At 42.9% G+C, this 26,288-nt stretch overlaps 1 protein-coding gene across 4 annotated transcripts in view; it reads left to right on the forward strand.

Moving 5' to 3' along the window:
- oxr1a (oxidation resistance 1a) overlaps positions 1–26,288 on the forward strand; it is a 179,802-nt gene that overhangs the window by 118,979 nt on the left and 34,535 nt on the right. For 3 of the 4 annotated variants that reach the window (XM_058376861.1, XM_058376858.1, XM_058376860.1), the window contains exon 4: positions 19,233–19,315. In XM_058376861.1, the coding sequence (XP_058232844.1) occupies positions 19,233–19,315 (83 nt within the window). Of the gene's footprint in view, positions 1–4,326; positions 4,634–19,232; positions 19,316–26,288 lie in introns of those variants that run through there. The other variant, XM_058376859.1, reaches the window with a different exon arrangement.

Genomic DNA, 26,288 nt, shown 5'->3' on the forward strand with positions numbered 1-26,288 from the left:
CTTTTATTTTTAGAACCAATAGCTTCCATAGCTTGACCTGAATAATGCTCTCTTCGTGGTGAAGGAACCATCATAGTGCTGCATTTACAGAATATCTTATTTATTCCTTTGTATTTATTATGTCCTAAAACCTGAGGGATTCGCTCAAAATGCTTAGAGATTTACACCGATCAGGCATAACATTATGACCAGTGAGAGGTGACGTGAATAACGCTGATGATCTCCTCATCATGGCACCTGTTAGTGGGTGGGATATATTAGGCAGCAAATGAACATTTTGTCCTCAAAGTTGATGTGTTAGAAGCAGGAAAAATGGGCAAGCATGAGGATTTGAGCAAGTTTGACAAACGCCAAATTGTGATGGCTAGACCAGTGGATTAGAGCATCTCCAAAACTGCAGCCCTTGTGGGGTGTTCCCAGTCCGCAGTGGTCAGCATCTATCAAAAGTGGTTCGAAGAAGGAGCAGTGGTGAGCCGGCGACACAGTGGTGAAAGCATCACAATATTAGGCAGGTGGTCATAATGTTATGCCTGGTGTAAATCCAGCTGAAAATCTGCATCAGTCTTAGAGATTAGTTTTTAGGACTTGCTGTGGGGGCTTATTTTCTTTTTAATTCCTATAGCTACAAGTCTGGCCCTCCCTTGTGACCACGCTTGGCTACTGGGACGTCTTCTCAGAAAGGGGATTAGTGGAAGAGGTGCAGCTGTAATACTTCAATCCCCCAGCAGAGGGGGAGACGCCTGTGTCTTTAAATGATGGGACCTGCTTAAATTCCTCACAAGAAGCACTTGTGTTTGTTACCTTTCAGGATTTTATTTTAAAATGCAGAAAAAATTTAAATGCAGGACCCCGAAAAAGCAATTGCTCATATGTAATCAGATAAGAAGTTTCAGTAGAGGAATGGAATGGATGAGATTACCCAGGCCCTTAGATGTATGTGGGCTGAAATGTTATTGCACTCCTGAATAGTGCTGGCAAGAGTTTATACACTCCTCAGAGAGAGAGAGAGAGAGAGAGAGAGAGAGAGAGAGAGAGAGAGAGAGAGAGAGAAAAGAGAGAGACAAAGAGAAAAAAGAGAGAGAGAAAGAACAAGAGAGAGAGAGAGAGAGACAGACAGAGAGAGAGAAAGAGAGAGAGACTGAGACAGAGAGAGAAAGAGAGAGAGAGACTGAGACAGAGAGAAAGACAAAGAGAAAAGAGAGAGAGAGAGAGAGAGAGACTTAGAGAAAGAAAAGAGAGAATGAGAGAGAGAGAGAAGAGATATATGGAGACAGAGAGAGAGAGAGAGAGAGAGAGAGAGCGAGCAACAGAGAGAGAGTCTTAGAGAAAGAAATGAGAGACAGAGAGAGAGAAAAAAGAAAGAGAATGAGAGAGAGAGAGAGACACACACACACAGACAGAGAGAGACAGAGAGAGACAGAGAGAGAGAGAGAGAGAGAGAGAAAAGAGAGAGACAAAGAGAAAAAAGAGAGTGAGAGAAAGATCAACAGAGAGAGAGAGAAAGAGAGAGAGACTGAGACAGAGAGAGGAAGAGAGAGACTGAGACAGAGAGAGAGACAAAGAGAAAAAAGAGAGAGAGAGAGAGAGAGAGCAACAGAGAGAGAGTCTTAGAGAAAGAAATGAGACAGAGAGAAAAAAGAAAGAGAACGAGAGAGAGAGAAAGAGAGAGAGACACACACACAGACAGACAGAGAGAGAGAGAGAGAGAGAGAGCAACAGAGAGTCTTAGAGAAAGAAATGAGACAGAGAGAAAGAAAAAAGAAAGAGAACGAGAGAGAGAGAAAGAGAGAGAGACACACAGACAGAGAGAGAGAAAAAGAGAGAGAGAGAGAGTTGAATTTTTTGTTTCTATATATAGCAAATGAGAGGATGTTAGGATTAACCCAGAATGTAAATTCTTTTATTTTTTTTATTTTATTTTGCACCCTCGACTTGTCGTGGAAAACGTTTTTCAAATCAGCAATTACAGGTTTGCCGAGCAAATGGAATTTCCCAGCCTTATTAAGCACATGCCTCTTGTGCCACACTGACAGCAGAGCAGCGTTGCACATTTCCTCTGCGCTGATACACCTGCTAATGGTGAAGCTCTTGTCGAGTGGAATAAAACGCGTTAAGCTACACGACGGCAGAGGCTTCCAGGACGGGAGCTGCGCTATAGATTGTTAAACACAGCGTTTGCAGTAAAGTTTATTACGGGATAATTACAATTTGGTTTTATTGAATTATTCATGAAGTCACACTGTAGGCAGCCTAATTATTATTACTTTTGCCTCTTCTGCACAAACACGCTTTCTAGCTCCTGGAATGTTGAGAATGAATTCGTCGTTCACTCAACGGCCTCTCTGGGTTTTTTTGTTTTTATTTTTTTATTATCTTGCCTTCAGGTTAACAAAACGAACACAAACACACTCATGGTACAAAGAAGTGCAAAGTTCATAGTGTACTGCTGGTTAGGAAGCACCGACACTGAAGTCTCGTGAAATAACCTAACCTTATTAACAGTTGCTTAGTTAAATAACAGGTTTAATTCAGTCTTATATTACATAAGGTGGATGACTTGTTACTATAGAAACGATTCTGTGCATGAGAATATGCACGATTGCCAGAGAATCAATCAACACCTTCTCACAAACTGAATCTGTATAGAGTTTATTAAATAGACTAAATAATTAAGGTTACATACACTTGCCATAAATATTTTCATTCATCCAGCAAATAAAAACAAGATCAGATAACAAGATATTTCACGAGCCTGCCTTTGCACCACTGAAACACAGCATCACACTAGCACCACAGCATGGGATGCTAATAATAGTCAATTATGATAATGTACTCTTTGTCACACTTCCTTTAACCCTTCTGTTCTGTTCTGAAATCTTACTGAAAGTGATAATAAACGAGTGATCTGGGATGAATAAACAACGTTTCCTGTATGAAATTTTGTGCTTGCTGGATGGGATGTTAGAGATTATGTTCAGCGATCAATAAACGATCAATCACTGATCACTATTGGTTCTAACAACCAATCACTAACCACTATTGCTTGTCCCCCCCCCTTCAAACCTTCTATATTTACAAGTAATAAAGGCGAAGTCGTTCCTTCTAATTTCTCCCGCACTCTTGATTGAATATATATGATAGCTGTTTTAATATGTAAACATTCATTTGACTAAATACATAAATACGGTTTAAGTTGTCTTTATTTGTCACACATACACCGATCAGGCATAACATTATGACCACTGACCGGTGACGTGAATAACACTGATGATCTCCTCATCGTGGCATTTGATATTTTAAGTGAACATTTTGTCCTCGAAGTTGATGTGTTATAAGCAGGGAACATGCGTAAGGATTTGAGCGAGTTTGATGAAGGGCCAGATTGTGATGGCTGGACGACTGGATCAGAGCATCTCCAAAACTGCAGCTCTTGTGGGGTGTTCCCGGTCTGCAGTGGTCAGTATCTATCAAAAGTGGTTCAAGGAAGGAACAGTGGTGAACCGGCGACAGGGTCATGGGCGGCCAAGGCTCATTGCTGCACATGGGGAGTGAAGAAGTTAAAAGGGGGACCAAGACAAAGTTAGGTAGGTGGTCATATTGTTATGCCTGATTGGTGTACATTAATGCACAGTGAAATTCTTTTTTGGCATATCCCATCCTTGGGGGTCGGGGTCAGCGCACAGGGTCAGCCATGATACAGTGGCCCTGAAACAGGGTGGGATGGGGGCCTTGCTCAAGGGTCCAGCGGTGGCAAGCTTGGTGGTGGTAGGGCTCGAACCCTGATCAACGACCCAGAGCCTTAACCACTTGAGGTACCAGCGCAGGTATATTCTATTATTTCTAATTTATTGTTAGAAATCTAGTTACATATATTTTGAAACATATACTTATAAATATATTCCGTGTGTTCAGAAAATCTCCCTTCTACATGTTTTGATATGCAAATAATCACGGCGTTCCAGGGAATATGTAAATGAGCGCGTGACGTCATCGCGTGAGCCTACAGTAAGCTATACTTTCCCCTGGATAGGGTAGCACCAGTGCATTATGTGGTCTGTTTATATTGTATATGTTGCATTCAATGGTGATTTAATTAGTTTGATTAGGTTTAATTAGTAATATAAATTAATTACATGATATAGGACAAATTAATAAATACAGTTTTAAAAAATAGGACAAATCTAGAACCTGGAAGCTCTGGAAAGCTTTTAGGAGGCCAGAAAACTTTAGATATGAGTGTAGTGAACAGATTGCAGTGCTGTGGGGTATTTTCTACCCAAGAGGTTGAGTGAAGCTGCACCAGGGTGCGCGTGTGCGGGTGGGGTAAAAGTTTAACAGTTGTTAATGTCCGTTTCAGTTCCTGTTTCTCTACGCGTGCGAGTGCTGGTATTTCTCTGCATTAATGCGTGCACGGTGCACGATTTCACCCGTCAGCACGCCCCGTTATCGCTCGTTGACGTGCGTGTAAACGGCGCGAGCATGGACTACATTCTCTCGTGGACGGGTTCGGGTGCGCGAGCTGTCCGGGACGCGATTTCGAGCCGAATCTGGACCTCGGCAGTGCGCGAGGTTCACTTCACAGACTACTCCGAGCTGTCTCACGGCCCCAGCAGTGTCCAGACACCCAACACAGGTCTGACAACACCCAACAAACTTTTGTAGTTGAAGTTTATTTCCATATTTTGTGTAAAAGTGACGCTAGAATATTGTTTTTTTTTTTTTTTTTTTATCTGGCACGAGCGGGAAGTCGCTGGCTTGTTTTCAAACAGACGTAGCAAGTTAGCATTTCTCCTAACTCACTGCGGGCTGACGAGCCAACGTGGCCGTGTAACATATAAAACCTTGTTTTAAAGGTTAATTTGAGATTAAATCTGATATTTAGATCTAAAAACGTTGTCGTGAAGGATTGACACTTTCAGAGGAACACTTTTTTTTTTGCGTTGACGTAAGCGTAAACATTCTCATACACGTATAACTTCAACCTGAAGCCTATTAAACATCAGTTAAACATTTATAACACAATGTAATAGTTATGTTGTTACACTATATTACCCAAATGTTTCGGGACGTCTGCCTTTACATGCACATGAATGTAATATGGAGTTGACCCGCCCTTTAACAGCTTCAGGGAAGGCTTTCCACAGGGTTTAGGAGTGTGTTTATGGGAATTTTGTGAGGTCAGGCACTGATGCTGGACGAGAAGGTCTCCAATCTAATTCATCCCAAAGGTGTACTATCAGGCTGAGGTCAGTCAAGTTCCTCCACACCAAACTTGGACCTTGCTTTGTGGACTGGTGCGCAGTCAACAAGTGTTCAAATAGTTCCACAGGTTAAAATGACCCATGTACAGCGATCAGGCATAACATTATGACTGATGGTGAAGTAAATAACACTGAATGATCTCCTCATCATGGCACCTGTTAGTGGGTGGGATATATTAGGCAGCAAGTGAACATTATGTCCTCCAAGTTGATGTTAGAAGCAGGGAAAATGGGCAAGCGTAAGGATTTGAGAGAGTTTGATGAAGGGCCGAATTGTGATGGCTAGACGACTGGATCAGAGCATCTCCAAAACGGCAGCTCTTGTGGGGTGCAGTGGTCAGTATCTGTCAAAACAGTGGTAAACCGGCAACAGGGCCAAGGCTCATTGCTGTACGTGGGGAGCGAAGGCTGGCCCGTGTGATCCGATCCAACAGACGAGCTACTGTTGCTCAGATTGCTGAAGAAGTTAATGCTGGTTCTGATAGAAAGGGGTCAGAATACACAGTGCATGACGGGTCAGGGCTGTTTTGGCAGCAAAAGGGCAACCAATACAATATTAGCCAGATGGTCATAATGTTATGTAAGATTTCAGTCGTCTTATTACACTAAGTGCTGTTTTGCTGTCCCAGACATTTTAAAGAGTTCTTGGGACTTGTGACATGGCTACTGGTAGTGTTATTTTGCACCAATTCAACAGGACAGTTCTTCCTGTTGACTAGAGATCGTGAGAGATTTTGCATCTTGGTGAGAGACAACAGCCATCCAGGACATGGTGTGTAGTAGAGATTGCTTACATACTCTCTCTCTCTCTCTCTCTCTCTCTCTCTCTCTCAATCTCTGTCCCCCACCCTCTCCCTCTTTATTTGCAGTTACACTAGCCAATCGTAAGCATCTGTGAGCACATGTATGCAGAAGAGGCCAGATAGTGCTTTCCTTCAGGTATCTAGCAATGCCCTTAAGCAGCAGCATCTTTTAGACACGTTATAGATAGCTGGCTTCATGTGTCTCAGAGCAATCAACATGTTAGCCCTTGTTAGTAGCTCTCGTTTGATAGGGGAGACCTGAGAATCTGTCACGAACACATTAGGGACAAAATGAGGGGGGGGGGAACGAAAGCCACCAATAGCAGAACACCACAAGATAAGAAGATAAGCGATCATAAAGTACTCGCTTGATCATGTTCATTTTTTATCCGTCTACATGCTTGGCCCATTGTCCCTGCATGCTAAAGGAATTACCAGAATTTTCTTATTACCTTAAGCTCACCTTGAAGTACAGAGCATTTAATGTTGTCCTCCTGCAAACTCTTCCTTAATCCATTTGATGTATTTTCTCTAGAAATTCCATTACTGCTGTTAGTGTGTGTTTACATTCACCCTGGACAAAAGGTCTATAGAGATGTTCCTCCTCTCCTGCCTGTCGTTCCATAGCATGTGCTTTTAAAATGCCTAAAGATTTTCCGTATTGATCATTAATAGGCGTCATGCCAGTAGAGTTCCCTCTCTTACAAGGCCTACACGTCACAATCAATCATAGAGAGCTTCCTGGCATACATGAGGATTCTGATACTGATATTTATTTATTTATTTTCCCCCAAAGGAGTTGGCTGTTTTATTCAAATTCTACTTTGAAAGATCTCGCCATGGCTGGGGTTGTGATACTCAAGCACGAAGATTCGAGCTTCACCCAAATTCAACCCCATGAAGCTTTTGTTAAAGACCTGATGAGCTGAATTGAGTTGTAGTATCTCTGAAATTTCCGATATTCCTTTCGGCCAGTAGCACACAAGCTGATATCTTTTGTTTACAGATTGCTCGGTCTTTTAGAATAGGAAAATCAGTCATGTGACCACATGACTAGTCTGAACGATTGGTGCATTGTGCAGCACCGGGCCAGAAAAGTGTTTCAGGGTTGCTGAATGCATAGTTTGGAGTGCTAAAAACTGTCTAGTGTGTTTATATGTGCTTTACACTATATGTTTGCTGTTGTTTATAAACTGATCTTTGCTCCTACTCAAAACTGTGATCTGAAGACTAAAGCTGCTCAGCTTGTCACACTACTTCCTGTTTCCAGAGCCTAATTTGTTATGCATATAATATCTGCTTGCAGAATTTTGCACATAGGCTTAGGAGCCTCATTATCATCATCCTGTATCAGTGCATGCCTAGTAAAGACCCAGGTGCTCCTGTATGAAGGCATGCCAGGTATGTAATGTATATAAAATCTACAGTCAAACAACATTCTTCTATCTAAATAAAGGAAAGGAAAGTAAATCTGTCTCATCAGACTAATCCAAATTTGAATATTTGTGCCAAAAGCGAAAGCACACACAGGAACCATCTTTTATGAACAACTCAGAAGGTGAAGCGGCGCTTTAAAAATAGATATGCACCATTATGTATTTGAAGCACGGCAGGTTCGGAGGCACTTTAATTGCGGGCTCTGATTAGAGCAGAAATGAGTGAGGATGCACGGCGTTTGCCCTCCATGTAAAACTGCACCGAAATGCATTAGAGGTATCGGAGAGCATAAGCAAGACATGAGAGACACATAACACAGCAATGACCAGTTAGCCAGACCAGTCCTTTGTGTTTGCGCACGTTGCAGGAAGTCATTACAGCAAATGTTGTGTATGTTGAATATGTAATCATGCTTTTGATTTCATCCGTTAAAAGATTTAAGACCGATGGCTCCAACGTTCCAGTTTACTAATGCATTCTCGGCACGACGCAACCGTTCAGTAGCTGCAGGCACAGCAAGCACACGCGTATCAAGTTCTTAGCATTAGGAAATTATGTGGTTAGTGTTGTGTAAAGCTGGCGACACTCAACTTCACAGTGGAAAGACAGGAATCTCGTTTTTTAACACTCGGTATTGCAGTTTCTAACCTTCGACCTTTTGCAAGAGTTGCACAGATTGGGCAAACTGGGAAATTTCTTGCATGTAGAGTTATACTGGATATAACAAGAGGAACCCAGCCTTAGAAACTGGTCTGACCAGATATCAGGATCTTAGCACAACAACCTGTTCAGTCATATTCATGTGTGGAATTCTGATAAACTTGTATATACACCGATCAGGCATAACATTATGAGCAGTGAAAGGTGAAGTGAAACACACTGATTATCTCCTCGTCATGGCACCTGTTAGTGGGTGGGATATATTAGGCAGCATGTGAACATTTTGTCCTCAAAGTTGATGTGAAAATGGACAAGCGTAAGGATTTGGAAGGGCCAAATTGTGATGGCTAGACGACTGGATCAGAGTGTCTCCAAAACTGCAGCTCTTGTGGAGGTGTTCCCGGTCTGCAGTGGTCAGTAACTATCAAAGGTGGTCCAAAGAAGGAACAGTGGTGAATCTGCGACAGGGTCATGGGCGGCCAAGGCTCATTGATGCACGTGGGGAGCGAAGGCTGGCCCGTTGATCGGATCCAACAGACGAGCTACTGTTGGTCAAACTGCCGAAGAAGTTAATGATAGAAAGCTGTCCGAATACACAGTGCATGATGGGTCAGGGCTGTTTTGGCAGCAAAAAAGGGGACACAGACAATATTAGGCAGGTGGTCATAAAGTTATGCCTGGTGGGTGTACAGTGTAAAGGTATGAACCAGTACTTTGTTTCCTGTAGACGCAGTGTCGATCCGCCGCTTTTCTCTTGCTGGACTCGGTATTGAGGAGACTGTCTAGGAATTCTTAATCGATCTGGCATTTTCTTTGGTTTCTCATAGTCGGAGGTCGGCGTTACAACCTTGCCGCATTAGACCCCAGTTTCACCCTGACCCTGACCACCGTAAAGTGCTTAGAGAAGATGATTAAATTCATTTTCTAACGTTTCCAAAGGAGAAGACGTCAAAGTCACTTTGACAAGCCTTCACATGACCGTCCATTCCACTTCCTGCAAACAAGCTTCGTGAGTTTCCTTTTAAGGAAAGCTAATGGCACTATTGTGAATGACGCTTATAAACGGGTCTTATTTAAATATAGAATATTGAAATTCATTCACAAAAATAAGAAGCTCGACTGAGGCACCCGGGGTTAGTGCTAATGTACAAGTGATAACTAGCCTCAACAGCTTCATTTTAGTGAGTCATTATGTATTATGTAAATGCTAACTGTGCCTGTTAGCTTTCATCCATTGTTATCCTCATTAGTCTTCGAAAGCCAGCTCGAGCGGCAGAAAGAGCAGATCCAGCTCACGTGGCTTGCCACCATGACCTCACCTCAGCCTGTCATTGATTACTGCAGGCTGTGGCTGGCACGCCGTTATTTGCTTCTCACTCAGTCTAAATGCCAAACCGGGAAGGAGGGGCTGACATGCTGCACGTCAGACGCCTGCTCTTCTGTCTGATTGCTGGTGAGGCTTTGACTTCCAGCCAAACTAAAAAGAAGCGTTTACCAAGTCTGTGCATGTAGCGCCAAATAGCGACGGCTGTCCCCCCCCCCTCGACCTGCTCTATATCTCCGCCCCTGCCGGAATGAAGGTTGATATAGATTTTGTACTGAAGCTGTCAGCAGCATCCACATGCTGGGAGATGAATAATGTGCCACGAGGTCATTGCAGAGGAGGAAGGGTTCACTGACTAGTCACGGCACGGCCTCATGTGCTTCTCAGTCACGCAGATAAATTTAAAGAGTCTGCTCTTTGCTATTTTGCATCCAAATCACACTGCTGTTAGAAATCAGGCGCGGGGTATTTTTGTTCGTAGGCACCATACTGAGAAAGAGCTGGAGGGGAAGCATGGGCTCTGTACAAATCTAGGACGAACTCGGGCTACCTGCATGCTTACTTTAAAGAGGAAAGGGGAAGCGTAATGCCTAAAAACACACAATAGTATGAGGCAGGTGAAGAAAATCAAGAATTCATTAGCCTGTTAAAATCTACAGTGCAGTCTGACAAATGCTAGCTAAAGTATTTATAATAGTAAAGTCATTTGTATGCTTGTCCAAAATATTTGACATTTTTACTTTTGTATAAAATGTGATTCTGTCTAAATATTACGTTTTGGGACACCCCTCCAATTCATTGAGGTGTTCCAGTCACTTCCATGGCCACGGGTGTATAAAATCTTCAGCATATCATGACAATTTCATGCTCCCAGCTTTGTGGGAACAGTTTGGGGATGACCCCTTCCTGTTCCAACATGACTGTGCACCAGTGCACAAAGCAAGGTCCATAAAGACATGGATGAGCGAGTTTGGTGTGGAGGAACTTCACAAAGTCCTGACCTCAACCCGATAGAACGCCTTTGGGATGAATTATAGCGGAGACTGCGAGACAGACCTTCTCGTCCAATATCAGTGCCTGACCTCACAAATGCGCTTCTAGTGGAATGGTCAAAAATTCCCATAAACATACTCCTAAACGTTGTGGAAAGCCTTCACAGGAGAGTTGAAGCTGTTTTAGCTGCAAAGGGCGGGCCAAGTCCATATTACATTCATGTGCATGTATAGGCAGACGTCCCAAAACTTTTGGCAGTGTAGTGTATGTTTTGTTGAGGATTTGAGAAAATATCATATATAAACTGTTGCATGATGCATGGAGGAAGGAACTACAGAACTTTGTTAGTTGACAGTGAAGCTCCAAAGTTATTCTTCACATTTATATTTGTCTACGCTATAAAAACAAGCCTTGAATTGACCAAAAGTGTGCACAGTAGGCATGAAAGAGTTAACTGTGAGTTTTGACATACTTGTTGTTTTGTGCATGCTGAAAATAAAACCCTATCAGCAGGCAAAAGTCATTATGTTCGGATGAAATAGCACGAAAACACGTCTTTTTTAGGCTTCTGTATGACATAAACTAATCTAACAAGGCACAGAAGGTCCGTTTTGATTTCAGCAACACATTCTTTTAGCAGTATGACAGACTGTACCGAAATCTGACTTAACCTATTTAAGAAGGTCAAACTTTGTTAAGATAATCGAGTCGGCAAGGGATTTAAGGTCGCTGTGGGACAGTAAGATATTGTGTTTCAGAGTACGTGCACTCTTGAGCTTATCTCAGCACTTTTTTTTTTTCTCGTCGTATTGATTTGGGGGGGTGTAACTGGAGAGGTCGGTGTCACCATAAAAGCCAGCTGATCAACAGGTGACAGAGGTCATCACACGGACATGCACGGGTTACGACCCAGCACACAGCAGCCATAGGTTGGGACTTTGTTATGCAGTTTTGCATTGGCGTGAACGTATACCCTGTACACCTGCACATGCATGCAATTATGCAGTCAGCAAATCATATGGCAGTAGCACAGTCCATAAAGCCAAGCACCAGTTAACGTTTACTTCAAACATCACAGTAGAGGAAAAAGATCAGAAACTGGGATTGTTTTGCTCGAAACAGTTTAACCAGAATGTTGTGAAAAGAAAAGAAAAGACGAGCGCCAGTTCTGCTGACCTTGCTGATAACACAGGAAGGTTAAAGTAACGCAAATAACCACTATTTAAAACCATGGTGAGCAGAAATCTATCCCAGTTCATGTAAACACTGAACACTGGAGCACGGGTCAGTCGATGATTGGGTGAATATCATGTGGACTGTTTCCAGTAATTAACTGAACGCCTTAACAGTGCGTGGTTGCATGCCGGGAAGTCATGACCAGCGGAAAATCAACAGCGCTTTGCGAACCCGACGAAGACTATACAGTAGCCGTCGTCTGATTCGATTTGCAAACTAAATGCCATGTTTGGGCACCAAATGGATGGAAGGAGCGTGATGCGATTAGTCACCCCAGAGTGCGTGTTAATGAGAAGCTCAGGCACGAGGTGACACGCCGAGTCACTGACACGATCATGGTTTGATGAATTGAGCTTAGGCGGGTGTTAATGAGGGAGAGTGGCAAACACTCCCCAGACCACCCACCACATCCACCTCCCCCCTGACGCAGTGTCCAAACTGCTGTCCCAGCACAAATACACACACACACACACACACACTAACAACTGCAGCTACTCTGTTAACATCCCGCAGTGTCCTGAAGCCATGGCACCCAGTGCAGGCATCTCTTCACACTAATTGTGCCACCTCTCTGAGCAGAAAATTAAATGAAGGTGAATGAATTAAGGCTGTGATTAAATGAGTGGCCAGGCCATGAGGGGGGTGAGTGCACTGCTGTGCGAGGTGGACTTGCTGACCCCGAGCAAGAAGTTTTAGCTTCACTTGCATTGCATGCTTCACCAAACGTGGCCTAAAGCACTCATCAGGCTTCGGCATATCAGGTAGTTAATCAAGAAAGTCTACCCCCGCCCACTCAGTCAAGGCGGCTGAATGTTTTGTGCGAAAAGTACAAAGTTTGGTCATAGAATCAGGAAGCATGTGAACTTCTGCATTTACTCTTTGCAGAATTGTTGGATGTGCGTTGGCAGCTGATGCAAGTCCTGGTGCTTTATGCATAGCTTCATGGTCGTCTGTATGGACGCTCTCCTCAGAGTGTAATTTCTCAGTGGATTTTCTCCTTCAGATCCCCACAAAGGTGCGAGTATGTGCATGCTTGTCTGAAGTGTTAGCAGCTTTGTGATGCACTCAGCTCATTCAGGATATTTATGGAGACGCAGCAGACAAGGAACACTTGTAGTCGTGAGTAAACACAGCTGTTTACCCCTCCTCAGACACTGCAGGGCTTAAAGGTCATGACCCTTACGTTTGCTCTCTCTTGGTACATTAATCAAAGCTCTCGAAATGATCAGAGCATTCAAGATAACACCGGGAACGATTTACTTATCAATAAAATTAGCATTAGGCTTGATTAGAAGTCAGTGGGAATTTTAAATGAACTATCGTCACAGGAATAATAATAATAATAATAATAATAATAAAAGACATTTTTTGTTCTTATAGCTCTTGCTAGGGATGATTTTCTAACCATCATTCCTCAGTTCTCAGACGTTTAATGAATAAAGACCTTTTCAGCCAGGCTGCACTGTTAACAAGCTACGACGTGTAAGATGAAATCTCTAAACTTGCACAGTTTGTTTCGTCTTTAGACTTAATAAGTAGCGATAACCTCTGGTCATGTGGTCATGTTCTGATTCCTTCAAATTTCAGAATATTTTTATGTATTTTGTCACATATACATTACTGCGCAATGAAATTCCTTCTTCGCATATCCCATCATTGAGGGTTGGGGTCAGAGCGCAGGGTCAGCCATGATGCAGCACCTCTGGAGCAGGGTGGGTTGCGGTTCCTGCTTAAGGACCCAATGGTGGCAGCCTGGCGGTGCTGGGGCTCGAACCCTGATCTACTGGTCAACGACCCAGAGAAACACGATGAGCTGCGTAGCACTGCCTGAGCCACCATTTTAACTGGATCTCCAAAGTCGGCTAAAATGACCGCCACAACCCTTTTCTAAAGTTCACATCAGTATGGGAATGAGGTCGCTTGAAAGCTCCTGAAGAGCTCTAATGTGGTTGTGAACTGCATATTGGATAACACGTGTGTCGCTGCGATCGGAATCGGCCCCACGCACACTTTATATATTTTAATTATGAGTTGCCACTGGTTCAAGTAGGTTATGAATGTTGCGGATTCGCTCCACGTATTACATCTCTAATGCATATGATTAATCTTTCTACACGTTACAATGAGCACCGGTGTGGCTTGTGTGTAGGTGGAGCACACGAAACATAAAGCGTACACGGTGCAATGTAGGTCAGGGTTTTTCCCTGTTCCGGTCCAGTGAGATTTCTCAGCCTACCTTTTAAACCGGGGTAATTATTGAACTGTGGAGTCCTGATGTAGATTAACCTACTTTAAACCACAGCGCTGTTGAATCCTCGATCAGATCAGGAAACCGATGGTGCAGCAGCCCTAATGTGCAGCGCATGACACGAATGCAATAGAAAGCTATTGGATTTGACACAAAATACTGTGTTGTGACTCAGATCATCTTCCACTCTTTCTCTGCTGGTGTGTGTGTGTGCATGCGTGTGTGTGTGTGTCCATGACCCACCTGCTTATTATGGTGCATCCACCACCATTCTCAGCTGCGTATAAGTGGGTGAACTAAAAATAACTTCAGCTGGGCAATTGCAGCTGGCAGTGAACCAAGTTGCCAAAGTAAAATCGCCTGGTTGTCTTACGAGTCAGAAAAGTGTTCGTCTCAATCACACTCTCACTGTGTGTAGAGATAGATAGATAGATAGATAGATAGATAGATAGATAGATAGATAGATAGATAGATAGATAGATAGATAGACACACAGATAACAACAAAAGCTTGACAGATGCTGAAAGAAGGGAACTTGCATATCAGTGCTTATCATGGAGCAATGAGACACAGAGGCAGGGGATAGAAAGCTGATGGGTAATGTAGTTCAGTGCCCCTTCAGCCCTCTCACACCACTCTACAGTTCATTATGGTTAACTAGTCACACGAGAAAACTTTACATGCTGGAATATGGGGGAAACCCTGCTGACTTCTAGCCTGGCAAACCTGTTTGTTAGTCAACTATAAGTTAAATAAAGTGTCATTGATTTGTCCATTTCCGATTGTCCGAATATTTAAGAACTGAGGTCCCAGCTGTTTGACAGGTGAGCTTCAGTTTGGAAAATTTGCCCTGCTCCAACAGTGCTCCTTTAACTAAAGGTGAAGGTCAGTCCTGAACCCTGGCCAGGAAGAATCTTTCCATGAGAGGCTACTTTGTGTGAGCAAACACAAGGCTTTCAGAAGTCATGTGACTGGAGAAGCACAGTGTTACTGCTGCTGCTGGCTACAATTACTTCTTTGTCTTTAAGGATATTATTTTAATATTTGAAAACACATGTCGTGGATATGTAGAACTATATCATCTATATACACCGATCAGGCATAACATTATGAGCACTGACAGGTGAGGAGAGTAACACTGATGATCTCCTCATCATGGCACCTGTTAGTGGGTGGGATATATTAGGCGGCAAGTGAACATTTTGTCCTCAAAGTTGATGTGTTAGAAGCAGGAAAAATGGGCAAGCGTAAGGATCTGAGCGGGTTTGACGAAGGGCCGAATTGTGATGGCTAGAGCACTGGATCAGAGCATCTCCAAAACTGGCAGCAAAAGGGGGACCAACACAATATTAGGCAGGTGGTCATAATGTTACGCCGGGTTGGAGTTAAAGTGCTGCTGCAAAAGAGAACAATACACAGCCTCTGGGCTCGCTCTAGGCAAATTATGTAGTCAAATTACGCAAGACACTTTTTTACCTACTGAACACACAGAAACCTGTTCACGATCGCATTAGACTGCGGATCTATCACTAAGATCACATGCTAAAGTTTAAAACGCATTGTACTGTCTTGTTCCTGAGGTATCACATGCTGGATAAGGTGTGAGATGAGTAGTAAACGCACGCCTATTAAAAGTGTGTCAGGGTAGCAGCAGAGCCTCTGAGAGAGAATCAGCTGACGGAGGAATGTTCAGGAGCTGCGGAGTGACTGACTCACTCTTCAGGGAGTTGGTGCAGCTTGTGTCCCTGTGCCAGCGACACACATTACAATCTTTGTTTTGCTGCCTGAAGAGACCCATTTCATAGCACGTAACCCAAATGTTCACATTTTAATCAAACACGTCTCATGTCCAAGCTGCAATGTAGGTTCAAAACTCCACATCAGCTTCGACTCTCACTCATCCTGCTCATATTTATATAGTCCTGTCCGCCGGTCACATGGCAATCAGCGCCGTGGATAAAAACACAGAGCAAGACCTTCAGTTAATATTTACATCAAACGTCAGAATTATGGACAAATGTGACTTTTAGAGACTTTGGCATGGTTGTCGGTGCCAGACTATTTCAGGATCTGCTGATTTGTATGCATAATGCTCTCTAGAGTTTGCACAGTGTGGTGCGAAAAAACACAAACCCAGTGAGCAGCAGTACTGCTGGCAGAAACGGTTTGTTCATTAAAGAGAGCTCAGAGGAGAAGGCTGGTTCATCCCGAGCAAAGAAAGCTTATCTTTCTAACTACAGAGAACAGAAAAGCATCACAACTAAGTAGGCGTGAGAGGATCCGCAATTGGATGGTCATGATGGATTTGTTCTGATGCGTGTTTCGTAGCTGAACATTTGTTTGTTCTGTAAATTGATGGGAAGCTAGTGAACAATTGATGACAGTCCGCCAATTCGTTGCATATACGGTGGTTGTCGTTACCTTGCTGTGAAACCTTTTGGCTAGAGAATTCATGATTAATGCGTAATGGGTGGTGTTGCTCTGTTTGTGTGGGTTACTTTCTCTGAGTTTTAGCTAACATTCAAACATCCTCAACACACTGAAGGACAAGATGCATAATTTAGTAGCATTGGTATCATTGCTCTTTAGGAATACTGCTTAGTGCCAATGTTAATTTTCGATGCAGTGACCTGCCACTCAGAGTGGAAAAATGTGCAGCAAGAAATGCGATAGGAAATGTTCTACTGAAAGTAGTATTTATCTGCCAGAGAGATTTAGAAGAATTACAAAAAGCACAATGTCACTAAAAAAAAAGCGCTTTTATTCACCATTTAACCATTTCATTCAAATCAATTCAGTTTGACTTGTATAGCACTTATAACACTCGACATAAAGCAGCTTTACAGAAACGCATGCATTCAGGATATAAATCATCAAGTTTAGATTTATATTTATCCCTAATGAGCAAGCCAGAGGTGACAGTGGCAAGGAAAAACTCCCTGAGAAGGAGGAATCTGACAGGAATCAGCCTTAAATATGAACCTATCCTCATCTGGGTGATGCAGGATAGTGTGATTATAAATCGTTTCACTTCTGTAACTGTGTACTATATTGTTAAAAAGTAGATTTATTCTAGTTGGAAACTGCCAGTGCCTTCTGCCTTCTGCCTGCACTCTGCCCTGTATTTTACCTTGTTGGATGGGTAGTTAAATAAAATATCCTCTAGTTTAGTTATAATACGTGTTGGATAGCTAGTAAAGTAAAAGGTGCTCTAGTTAAGTTGTAATACCTTGTTGGATGGCTGGTTAAGTCAGATGTTCTCTAGTTGAGTTATGATACCTTGTTGGATGGCTAGTTAAGTCAGATGTTCTCTAGTTGAGTTATGATACCTTGTTGGATGGCTGGTTAAGTCAGATGTTCTCTAGTTGAGTTATGATACCTTGTTGGATGGCTGGTTAAGTCAGATGTTCTCTAGTTGAGTTGTGATACCTTGTTGGATGGCTGGTTAAGTCAGATGTTCTCTAGTTGAGTTATGATACCTTGTTGGATGGCTAGTTAAGTCAGATGTTCTCTAGTTGAGTTATGATACCTTGTTGGATGGCTGGTTAAGTCAGATGTTCTCTAGTTGAGTTATGATACCTTGTTGGATGGCTAGTTAAGTCAGATGTTCTCTAGTTGAGTTGTGATACCTTGTTGGATGGCTAGTTAAGTCAGATGTTCTCTAGTTGAGTTATGATACCTTGTTGGATAGCTAGTTAAGTAAAATGTCTTCTAGTTAAGTTATGATACCTTGTTGGATGGCTAGTTAAGTAAAATGTTCTCTAGTTGAGTTATGTTACCTTGTTGGATGGCTGGTTAAGTCAGATGTTCTCTAGTTGAGTTGTAATACCATGTTGGATTGCTAGTTAAGTAAAATGTCCTCTAGTTAAGTTATAATACGTGTTGGATAGCTAGTAAAGTAAAAGGTGCTCTAGTTAAGTTGTAATACCTTGTTGGATGGGTAGTTAAGTAAAATGTTCTCTAGTTGAGTTATGATACCTTGTTGGATGGGTAGTTAAGTAAAATGTTCTTTAGTTAAGTTATGATACCTTGTTGGATGGCTAGTTAAGTAAAATGTTCTCTAGTTGAGTTATGATACTTTGTTGGATGGCTAGTTAAGTCAGATGTTCTCTAGTTAAGTTGTAATACCATGTTGGATGGCTAGTTAAGTAAAATTTCCTCTGGCTTTGTTAAATACTCATTTAGAAACATGCATGAACACGACACTTACCAAAGCTGTTATGTCTCTCATCAAAAAAGACCAACTTTATTTCACTAACTATTATTAAACCTACATATTAATCTAAAAGCCTGTCTTTGTATATTGTAGTGTTTGGATTGTGTTGATTCTTCAGAATGGCATATCTTTGCTTGTGATTTTAACATTGAATCTTAGCTCTCAGAATTTTATATACATAAAATGTCAAAATATTTGAGCTCTCTCGCACAGCTTATTTCCGAACCACTTTTTAAAAATATCTTTTTAGTAACAGTCCTGCCTTTGCCACACAATGTTCTTAAAAATCGTCCGCCTTTTTTTAAACCACCGCCTAAAAAAAGCTGTATCCGCTCATCTTTGCTCTCACATCAGTGATCAATGCAGAGCAGACTCCCTGGTTTTGCTGTCTCCTTGATGCGCCAGAACCCCAGAAATAGCAGGGCTGGTGTATGACTCATGGTGCCTCAGCTGAGGCTCTCTTTTGTCACAGAAACTCAAGTGAGGAACCTGTTAGAGGCAGACGGCTCATGCAGGCTAACTGAACATCCCAGATGCTTCTGATGAACCTACACACACACACATCTTCCAGACGCTTGGTTCTCCCTTGTAGACCCACCGGCAGATAATGTTCCCAGTTAGGCAGAATATGCATACTTTGCAGCCAAACCACGCACACGTGTACACACACACACACACACACACATGCACAAATTCGCGGCCACCCTTACAAGAAGTCATTAAATGCATGAAACCGAAAAAGCTCGAAGCAGAGCAAGGTGAAGACGCCTTCCCTTGCCGTCATTGTACCGTGCTGTGAGAGAGAAAGAGAGTGAGGGAAGGAGAGAGAGAGAGAGAGAGAGGGAGGGGGAGCAGAAGGGAGGGAGTAAGTGCGAGAGTGGAGAGAAAAAGCGTCGAGAGAAAATCGGCTCGCAGCACTAGCTGGCTGGCAGGAACTGCTCGAACGCCACTGACGAATGAGCTGTCTAGCCGTGAGGCTCGGAAAAGCGACAGCTTGTGACAAGCTGTGAGAGGAGAATGAACATAATGCGCACCTTGCCTCGCTTGCTTTCAGATACCGGCCAGAAGAAGACACCTGACAAGAAGGATGGACGCCGTATGTCCTTCCAGCGACCCAAGGGGACCATCGAGTATTCCGTAAGTGAAATCCTTTTTCCATTTTGCTGTGTTGTCTGTGGGTATGTGCATGTGTTGTGTCTGGTTCAGCGTCCTGCCTCGATTTGCTTTGCATCCTGATGTTGCTATTGGCATTTGTATATATTTAATATAAAGTGTTTACAGCAAAGTCACTGCCACGTGTGTGTCTGTGTGTGTGTGTGTCTGTGTCCATGCTGCATTTCTCTTCGGACGCATACCGATCGGAAAGTCAGTAACGTCAGATGTCCCATGTCAGTTCAGTGTGTGCAGGAAGATGGAGTTGGATGTAAACAACATGGGATATGGGAAGAAAAACAGCTGTGTGCATGTGCGCGCGCGCGCGCGTGTGTGTGTGTGTGTGTGTGCATTTGGGATGCATATTTGTATAGCTGTTTATTTTTTTAATTTGCGTATGCATTATTGTGAAAAGGCACTTGTTCCTGCTTATCGTTACCATGCATGCCAGCAGTGTTCAGAAATGACCTTCCATGCACATTAGCATGTTTGCTTGATTTGGCGTCTGTGTGACGTGGAAGAGCGTGAGACATGTATACACAACAAGGGGGTGGGGGGGGTGAAAGGGAGACAGGAAGGAGGGGTGATGAAGAGAAAGGGGACAGATGATGAGGGGGGAAAAAAAGAGAAGCACGGAGAGGGACCGAGCCAGATAGAGACAAGAAGCGGGAAGAGAGCAATCATTCAGGCTTACTCTGCCTCACATGTTCTTGAAATGACCCTCAAATTTCCAGCTGCAGACTCTGCCTTCTTCCTCAAGCCTTGACAGAGGCAGAGGCAACCAGCCAGTACCCCTGCCGCTGATGACCAGTGCTGTCCACCGGTGTGTTGTAACCGAGCCCAATGGATTGGCACCTGACCCTGTTGATAACTGGCACCAAGCAGAACCCGAGTCGGCCATCTGTGCCACGCTGTGGGGTTGTCATGGGTTATAACTGTAGCCTGCCATCCTGGTCCTCCAGAGCCTTTCCTGTGATGCCCAGCAGCCTCGGGCATCACTCCAGCCCTCCAAACCCTCCGTTCCCCCCACCTTCTCTTCCTTCACATCCGTCTTTGTCGCCTAAGAATGAGTGACAGGACCGATTGTTTTCCACAGCAGTGTTCAAAGGAGGGATTTGTCACAGGTTGAGGAGGAAAGGGGCAGGGGGAGACGCTTCATCAGCCTCATTTCTGTTTACATGCATACAGCAGGGTGAGTTTCTCCCTGTCTCATGTCTCTACCAGTTCCCCCGTGCTTCAGCTGCCACTAATTGGGACTTGGATATAGGAAATGAGGGCTGAAGACGACAAGACATGCTGATGGCGCTATTCGTGTTGGTCTGCCCAGAGCCATTGCAGAGATTTTAAAGTGGCCTGAGCGTTGACATTTGCTAGTTTCCCGAACGTCTCCTTCGGATCGAGCAATTCTAGGCCAGGCCTTATCTCTTTATAACCACCGTTGTTGATAAGTTTTTAATCTCCAGAGGCATGCCTTGAGTCTTTATCGCGAAACAATGTTTGTCGAGAAGAAAATGGCGAGAGGAGGGGAGAAAACGTTGACCACTGCAATCCGTCTGCTTAGCCACCGAGAAAGCAACCAGGTCTATGTTTTGGTTCAGTCTTTTTAAATGGTGTTTGGACTGAAGGAAATGGAGGGAAATCACTTCATGTCTTCCTTGTTAATTTCTCTGAAAAATCATTAGGGTATATTATTCTCTATGCTTATACATAAATCACAGAGACTGATTTCAGTGCTCTGTACATCCTGATCTCTCACTATTAATAGACTGCAGATTTTTTATAAAAAAAAAAAAAAGAAAACCAAGCTTTAAGCAGCAACAAAGCTGCAGTCCAAATTTATTTTATTATTGTTTTAAACCCTTGTGTCTTAGACAACTCAGCTATACATTCAGCCATATTGGCTAGTTCATTGCAGATTCTCCAGAGCACCGCTGATTGCGCGCTGGCATGCTGATGCTTCAGTAAACGCAGGATGGCTACTCAAGCCGAATGTGTCTCAGGAGAATAGAGTCAGGTCTCAGATGCCTTGTCGAGAGCCACTGAGCACTTTTTAGACCAACCATTAACACAGCCAGCCTTCTGCAATAACGAATACTAAGAGGCGTCACCTTACACATTACGCTGCCGAAGTGCTCGCTGCCTTTTCAATAAAACATCGAGAGAAAAAAAGGACATTTTAGCCTGACCTTGTGCAGAAGGCATCAAGCTGTCGGTCTTCTACCCATCTGCAAGTCAGGGCACAGCGAAAATGTCATTGGTGTCCCTGGAGCATCTCCGGAGGTGTTTGTAGCACGGTTACAGATTGAAAGCTTCTTGGTGGCTTGGTTGTCTGTTAATTAATCCAGGATTTATAGTAATAATAAACAGTAGAAACAGCTATGAGATAAAAATGACACCAAGCTGTGTCTGCAAGCCAAGTTCAAGGTCGTCATCTGTCAGCAGTTCTGTTTTGGTTGCCCTCTTCTTCTGGAGCCTCAACATACACAAGCAAAAGACAGTAGAGAAGTCTTGTCTCTAGCACAGGCTCTCTTGTTTTGTTTTGTTTTTTTTTGCTGTTGTATGAATGATAACAGATAGGAGGCAGGAGAGTTATACTGTTCTTTTTCTGTCTTTCTCCCCGTGTTGTCTGAAGGACAGAATGTCACGTCCCGACATGACCACAGAGCTAAAATTAGGCCTGTAAACGATCAGTGGCACAGTTAGGCAGCGCATTCCACAAGGCTATAGTAATGACACTGTCACTATGGCAACTGTCATGCTGAAACTGCGAGTCCAGGCCTAGACATCGCCAGCCGTCTGGGCGCTCCTCCTTTAACTTTACATTCTGCTTGATTGCACCATCCATCCAAATATTATTTCCATTATAATGACAGTCTTTCTCCAGCAGGATTGAGATTGTCTCATCACCTTTCTTTTCCTGTTTCCTTAATGAAAAGTTTTAGTCGTACTAAGAAGCTTGCTTTTCTGTTTTTGTACCACTTTGGAACCCATGGTTGGTGAATAATATCCGATCATGACCCATTCGCAAGCCAACTGTGCTTGATCACGTTTTGCTCAGTTTGCAATATCTAAGTATTTGCTACTTGATATTTTTCCCCCCACCAGACTCAAATATGATATGATTTCAATATTGATCACTCATCGCACTTAGCTGCCCGGATTATTACTAACACAAGACCCACATGGAGACATCCCCGGCTCGCTTTTCAGCTCGAACGCACAGAGATCAAAAACGACGTCGTTCCAAGATCCGACTTCCCGTTTCCCAGGCAAGTCGAACAAAGCTATAGTCCCGATGTTACCATGACAACAAGAAGCACACGAGTCCGGTCAGCTTGATCTTAATCACGCTTCTTGTTTTAAATCAAGTCCGTCACAACAAAATATCATCCGAGTGGGAGTCCCGTACTGACGGCGAGAAGACGAGTTTGTGAGCGCAGTAAATTTGCTCAGCATTTTTAGATTGTTGTAATAGTTTGAAAATAACACACACACACCCTGGTAAAATTCCTTTACTCGTCTTCAAGTGTTATCAGCTGATGCTAAAAGCCACTGTCTGGAAACAGCTGCACAAAAGCCTAGATTTGTCTTGACCCTTTTACTGGGGTTAGTTTTGCGACCTGCGTCTGCGTCTAGATGACTCTTATTCTTCTAAGTAGCTTTTTTTGGTCTAGAACAACAGGCCCATGTGCTTCACGCTATTAAAAGGTGCATCATTTGTGTCGTTTCTGTACAAGTTTCCACCCCAGTCGATTGGACTGGACTTATTTATAAGCAATCAGAATATTTTAAATTACTGTGATCCCTGCTTTTGAGATCGAAGTCACATTTTTGGCTTCATAATCATTTTTGCACAGTAATATATCGCAAAGCATGTTCGCCTCACACCTCCAGCATCCTGGGTTCGAGTCTCACTGTATGTGTGGAGTTTGCATGTTCTCCCTGTGCTTGGTGGGTTTCCTCCGGGTGCTCCGGTTTCCTCCCACAGTCCAAAGACATGCTTCTAGGCTGATTGGAGTCTCTAAATTGCCCGTAGTGTGTGATTGCGTGAGTGAATGAGTGTGTGTGTGTGCCCTGTGATGGGTTGGCACTGCAGGGTGTATCCTGCCTTGACTTAATAATCAGCAGTACCAGTTCTCTTCTAGAGCGCCTATCAACCACACTATCTATCCGTCTTTTCCTAAGTTAATACCAGCATTAAAAAACATGAGCAATTTTCTTGTACATCAGTGAACTGCCACTGGATCACTGCTCCATTTATTGAGGTCAGGGATTTCATAATATGCTTTTTTTTATTATTATTATTATGTTTGTTGTTGTTTTACTGACATATTCATTGTGAATGCTAACTGCCGGGCATCTTCTCAACTTCAAGAACATTAGAAGATATGGAATTCTGTTTTATTTCCACCTATAGTTATGCATTATTTGGTACACAATGAGCCATGGAGTTACAAGCGTGGACTTTTTCCCCATTGTTTATTTCTGACATAAAGCAACGGCGTTCCCATTCCAGCGACGGAAATCTCATAACTCCACGATCTTAACAAGAAAGAGACGTTAGTGGCTGCTGAGGGGATTGCGAGGTGGGTTTGGTGTTTATTCGCGAGGAAAGTGGCTAGAAGCTAAAAATAAACAGGCCATGATGGAGGCACTCGCAAAAGGCACTCATAGGGAATCAATGTTCGGTGCCAGGCTGAGAGGATGAAAGAAAGCCGCCAGCGAGGAGGCGTTAGGAATATTGACTACTATCTGGCAAGAGGTGCCAAATTATGTTTTATTTGATTTATTTATTTATTTTATTTAAAAAAAAAAAAAAAACTCTAGGAAATTTTTGGCTCGCTCAGACATAAACAGAAGAAAGACAAAACACTTCAATAATCTTGTTTAAAGGAGTAAGAAGGCATGGGAATTTTTAACATTATTGCATTAACGCAGAAAGAGTTGTTGTATGAACACAAAAATCTCAACTAAGATTTCAGTATTAATATTACTTTTCAGTAACAATACACCGATCAGGCATAACATTATGACCGCTGACAGGTGAAGTGAATAACACGGATTATCTCCTCATCATGGCACCGGTTATTAGGTGGGATATAGTAGGCAGCAAGTGAACATTTTGTCCATGTGTTAGAAGCAGTGTAAGGATTTGACCAGTCTGCAGTGGTCAGTATCTATCAAAATTGGTCCAAGGAAGGAACAGTGGGGAGAGCGACAGGGTTATGGGCGGCCAAGTGGGGAGAGAAGGCTGGCCCGTGCAATCCGATCCAACAGATGAGCTGCTGTTGCTCAGATTGCTGAAGAAGTTAATGCTGGTTCTGATAGTAAGGTGTCCGAATACACAGTGCATGACGGGTTTTGGCAGCAAAAAGGGGGTCCAACACAATATTAGGCAGGTGGTCATAATGTTGTGCCTGGTTTGTGTAAATAAAAACAGTATAAAGATTTCAGAGCATTGTAAGATTAAGAAAATTAAAGTACATTCCTCTAAATAAACCATAAATACCAAATTGATTGAAATGTAAATATGCACTAATGTAACATATCATCCTTTAATGAGACAAATTAAAATTAATTCCTCCTTTTTTTTTTTCTTTTTTTTTTTTACACTAAGAGCATTTTTAAGGACAGCTTAACGGTTAAATTAGTGCCAAGTGCTTAATTACATATTAAATTATACTTGACCTAATGGATGAACATGATTGGCTCGTATCTGAATCTAAAGGGAAATTAGAGGACAAGCAGGAATATCATGTCAGGCTCTGTTTTGTGGCAGAACCAATGGAGGAAAACTGTATAGCCTACAGAACACCACTTTTTTAATGTCTTCTAGTTTGTTTACATGTTATAGTAGCTTCATTAGCAGATTTGAAGTGCTCGGGACATACACTCTCATTGTTTTTCACAAAACTCGCATCGTTGTACTAGGTTTATTTCATAGTGCAAGCAGGAAGTGGGTTATATCATAATACCAGGCCTCAACATCTCAGCTCTTTTTATGTTGACGTTTTAGAAAAAGACGCAGCAACTTGATTTGTTGTCATTTCCTTGAGCTAAAGGTCAGATCTTTGCTATATTTAAACAAAATAGATCGCATTGTCTTTCCAGTAAAAGCCCGGAGGTGTTCCCCCCCCCAAATAGGCGTCTGATTGGTTTCCTCTGAGTGCCCTTCAGTCGGTCAGGGGTGAGTGTGATGTGATGTGATGTCGGTGTGATGAGGGGGCTGGTAAAGATGCAATGCAGTACAGTAAAACAGGTCAATAAGCATGTCAGAGGCAAACAACTGTAGAAGAGTGACTGGTGGTGCAGCTTTTACTGCCAATATGACTGGTGATAAATGGACTGTGTTGGTTATTGATTAGCTCCACTGGGAACCCAGCAGTCTTACCCTTAAAGGGGAATTCCAGTGAAATCCTTTATTTATATTTGTAATGCACGCAAGATGTCCACGTAGACCATTCCTTCATGCATTGACTAATCTAGACATGAACTTCCAAAGACAGCGGGATAGATAACAAAAGATTTGTGTGTTAGACTTACCCTGCACACTCCTTACCCACGATCCACTTAGGTTGATGACATGAAGGAAAACTGGTTTATATGAGGCGATTCCGAGAGCTCCATTTTCAGCCAGGTCAGAGATCGGATACAGTGTGCAGCAGCCGATTTCCCTTCGTTCCACCTTGCACGATAAAAATAGTACATCTTAAAATGAATAAAAACACAGAACAGACACGTGTCTCTTAAGAAGCTGCACATTAATGATACGGACAGGTGAAGAACAGATGGAGAATTGCAGTATTTAATTGCTGCCTGTTTCTGTTCCTTAGAAGAGCGCTGGAAATTCTCATAAACATTGTCCTGAGCCGTTTTTCAGAGAAGTCACTTCATTCAAGTCCATATCAAGTGTCTAATCTTTAGTCATGACCTCCAGTTAACACTCAAGGCTTTAGCT

This window comes from Hemibagrus wyckioides, linkage group LG23 (genome assembly GCF_019097595.1).
Source record: "Hemibagrus wyckioides isolate EC202008001 linkage group LG23, SWU_Hwy_1.0, whole genome shotgun sequence".
NCBI lineage: Eukaryota > Metazoa > Chordata > Actinopteri > Siluriformes > Bagridae > Hemibagrus > Hemibagrus wyckioides.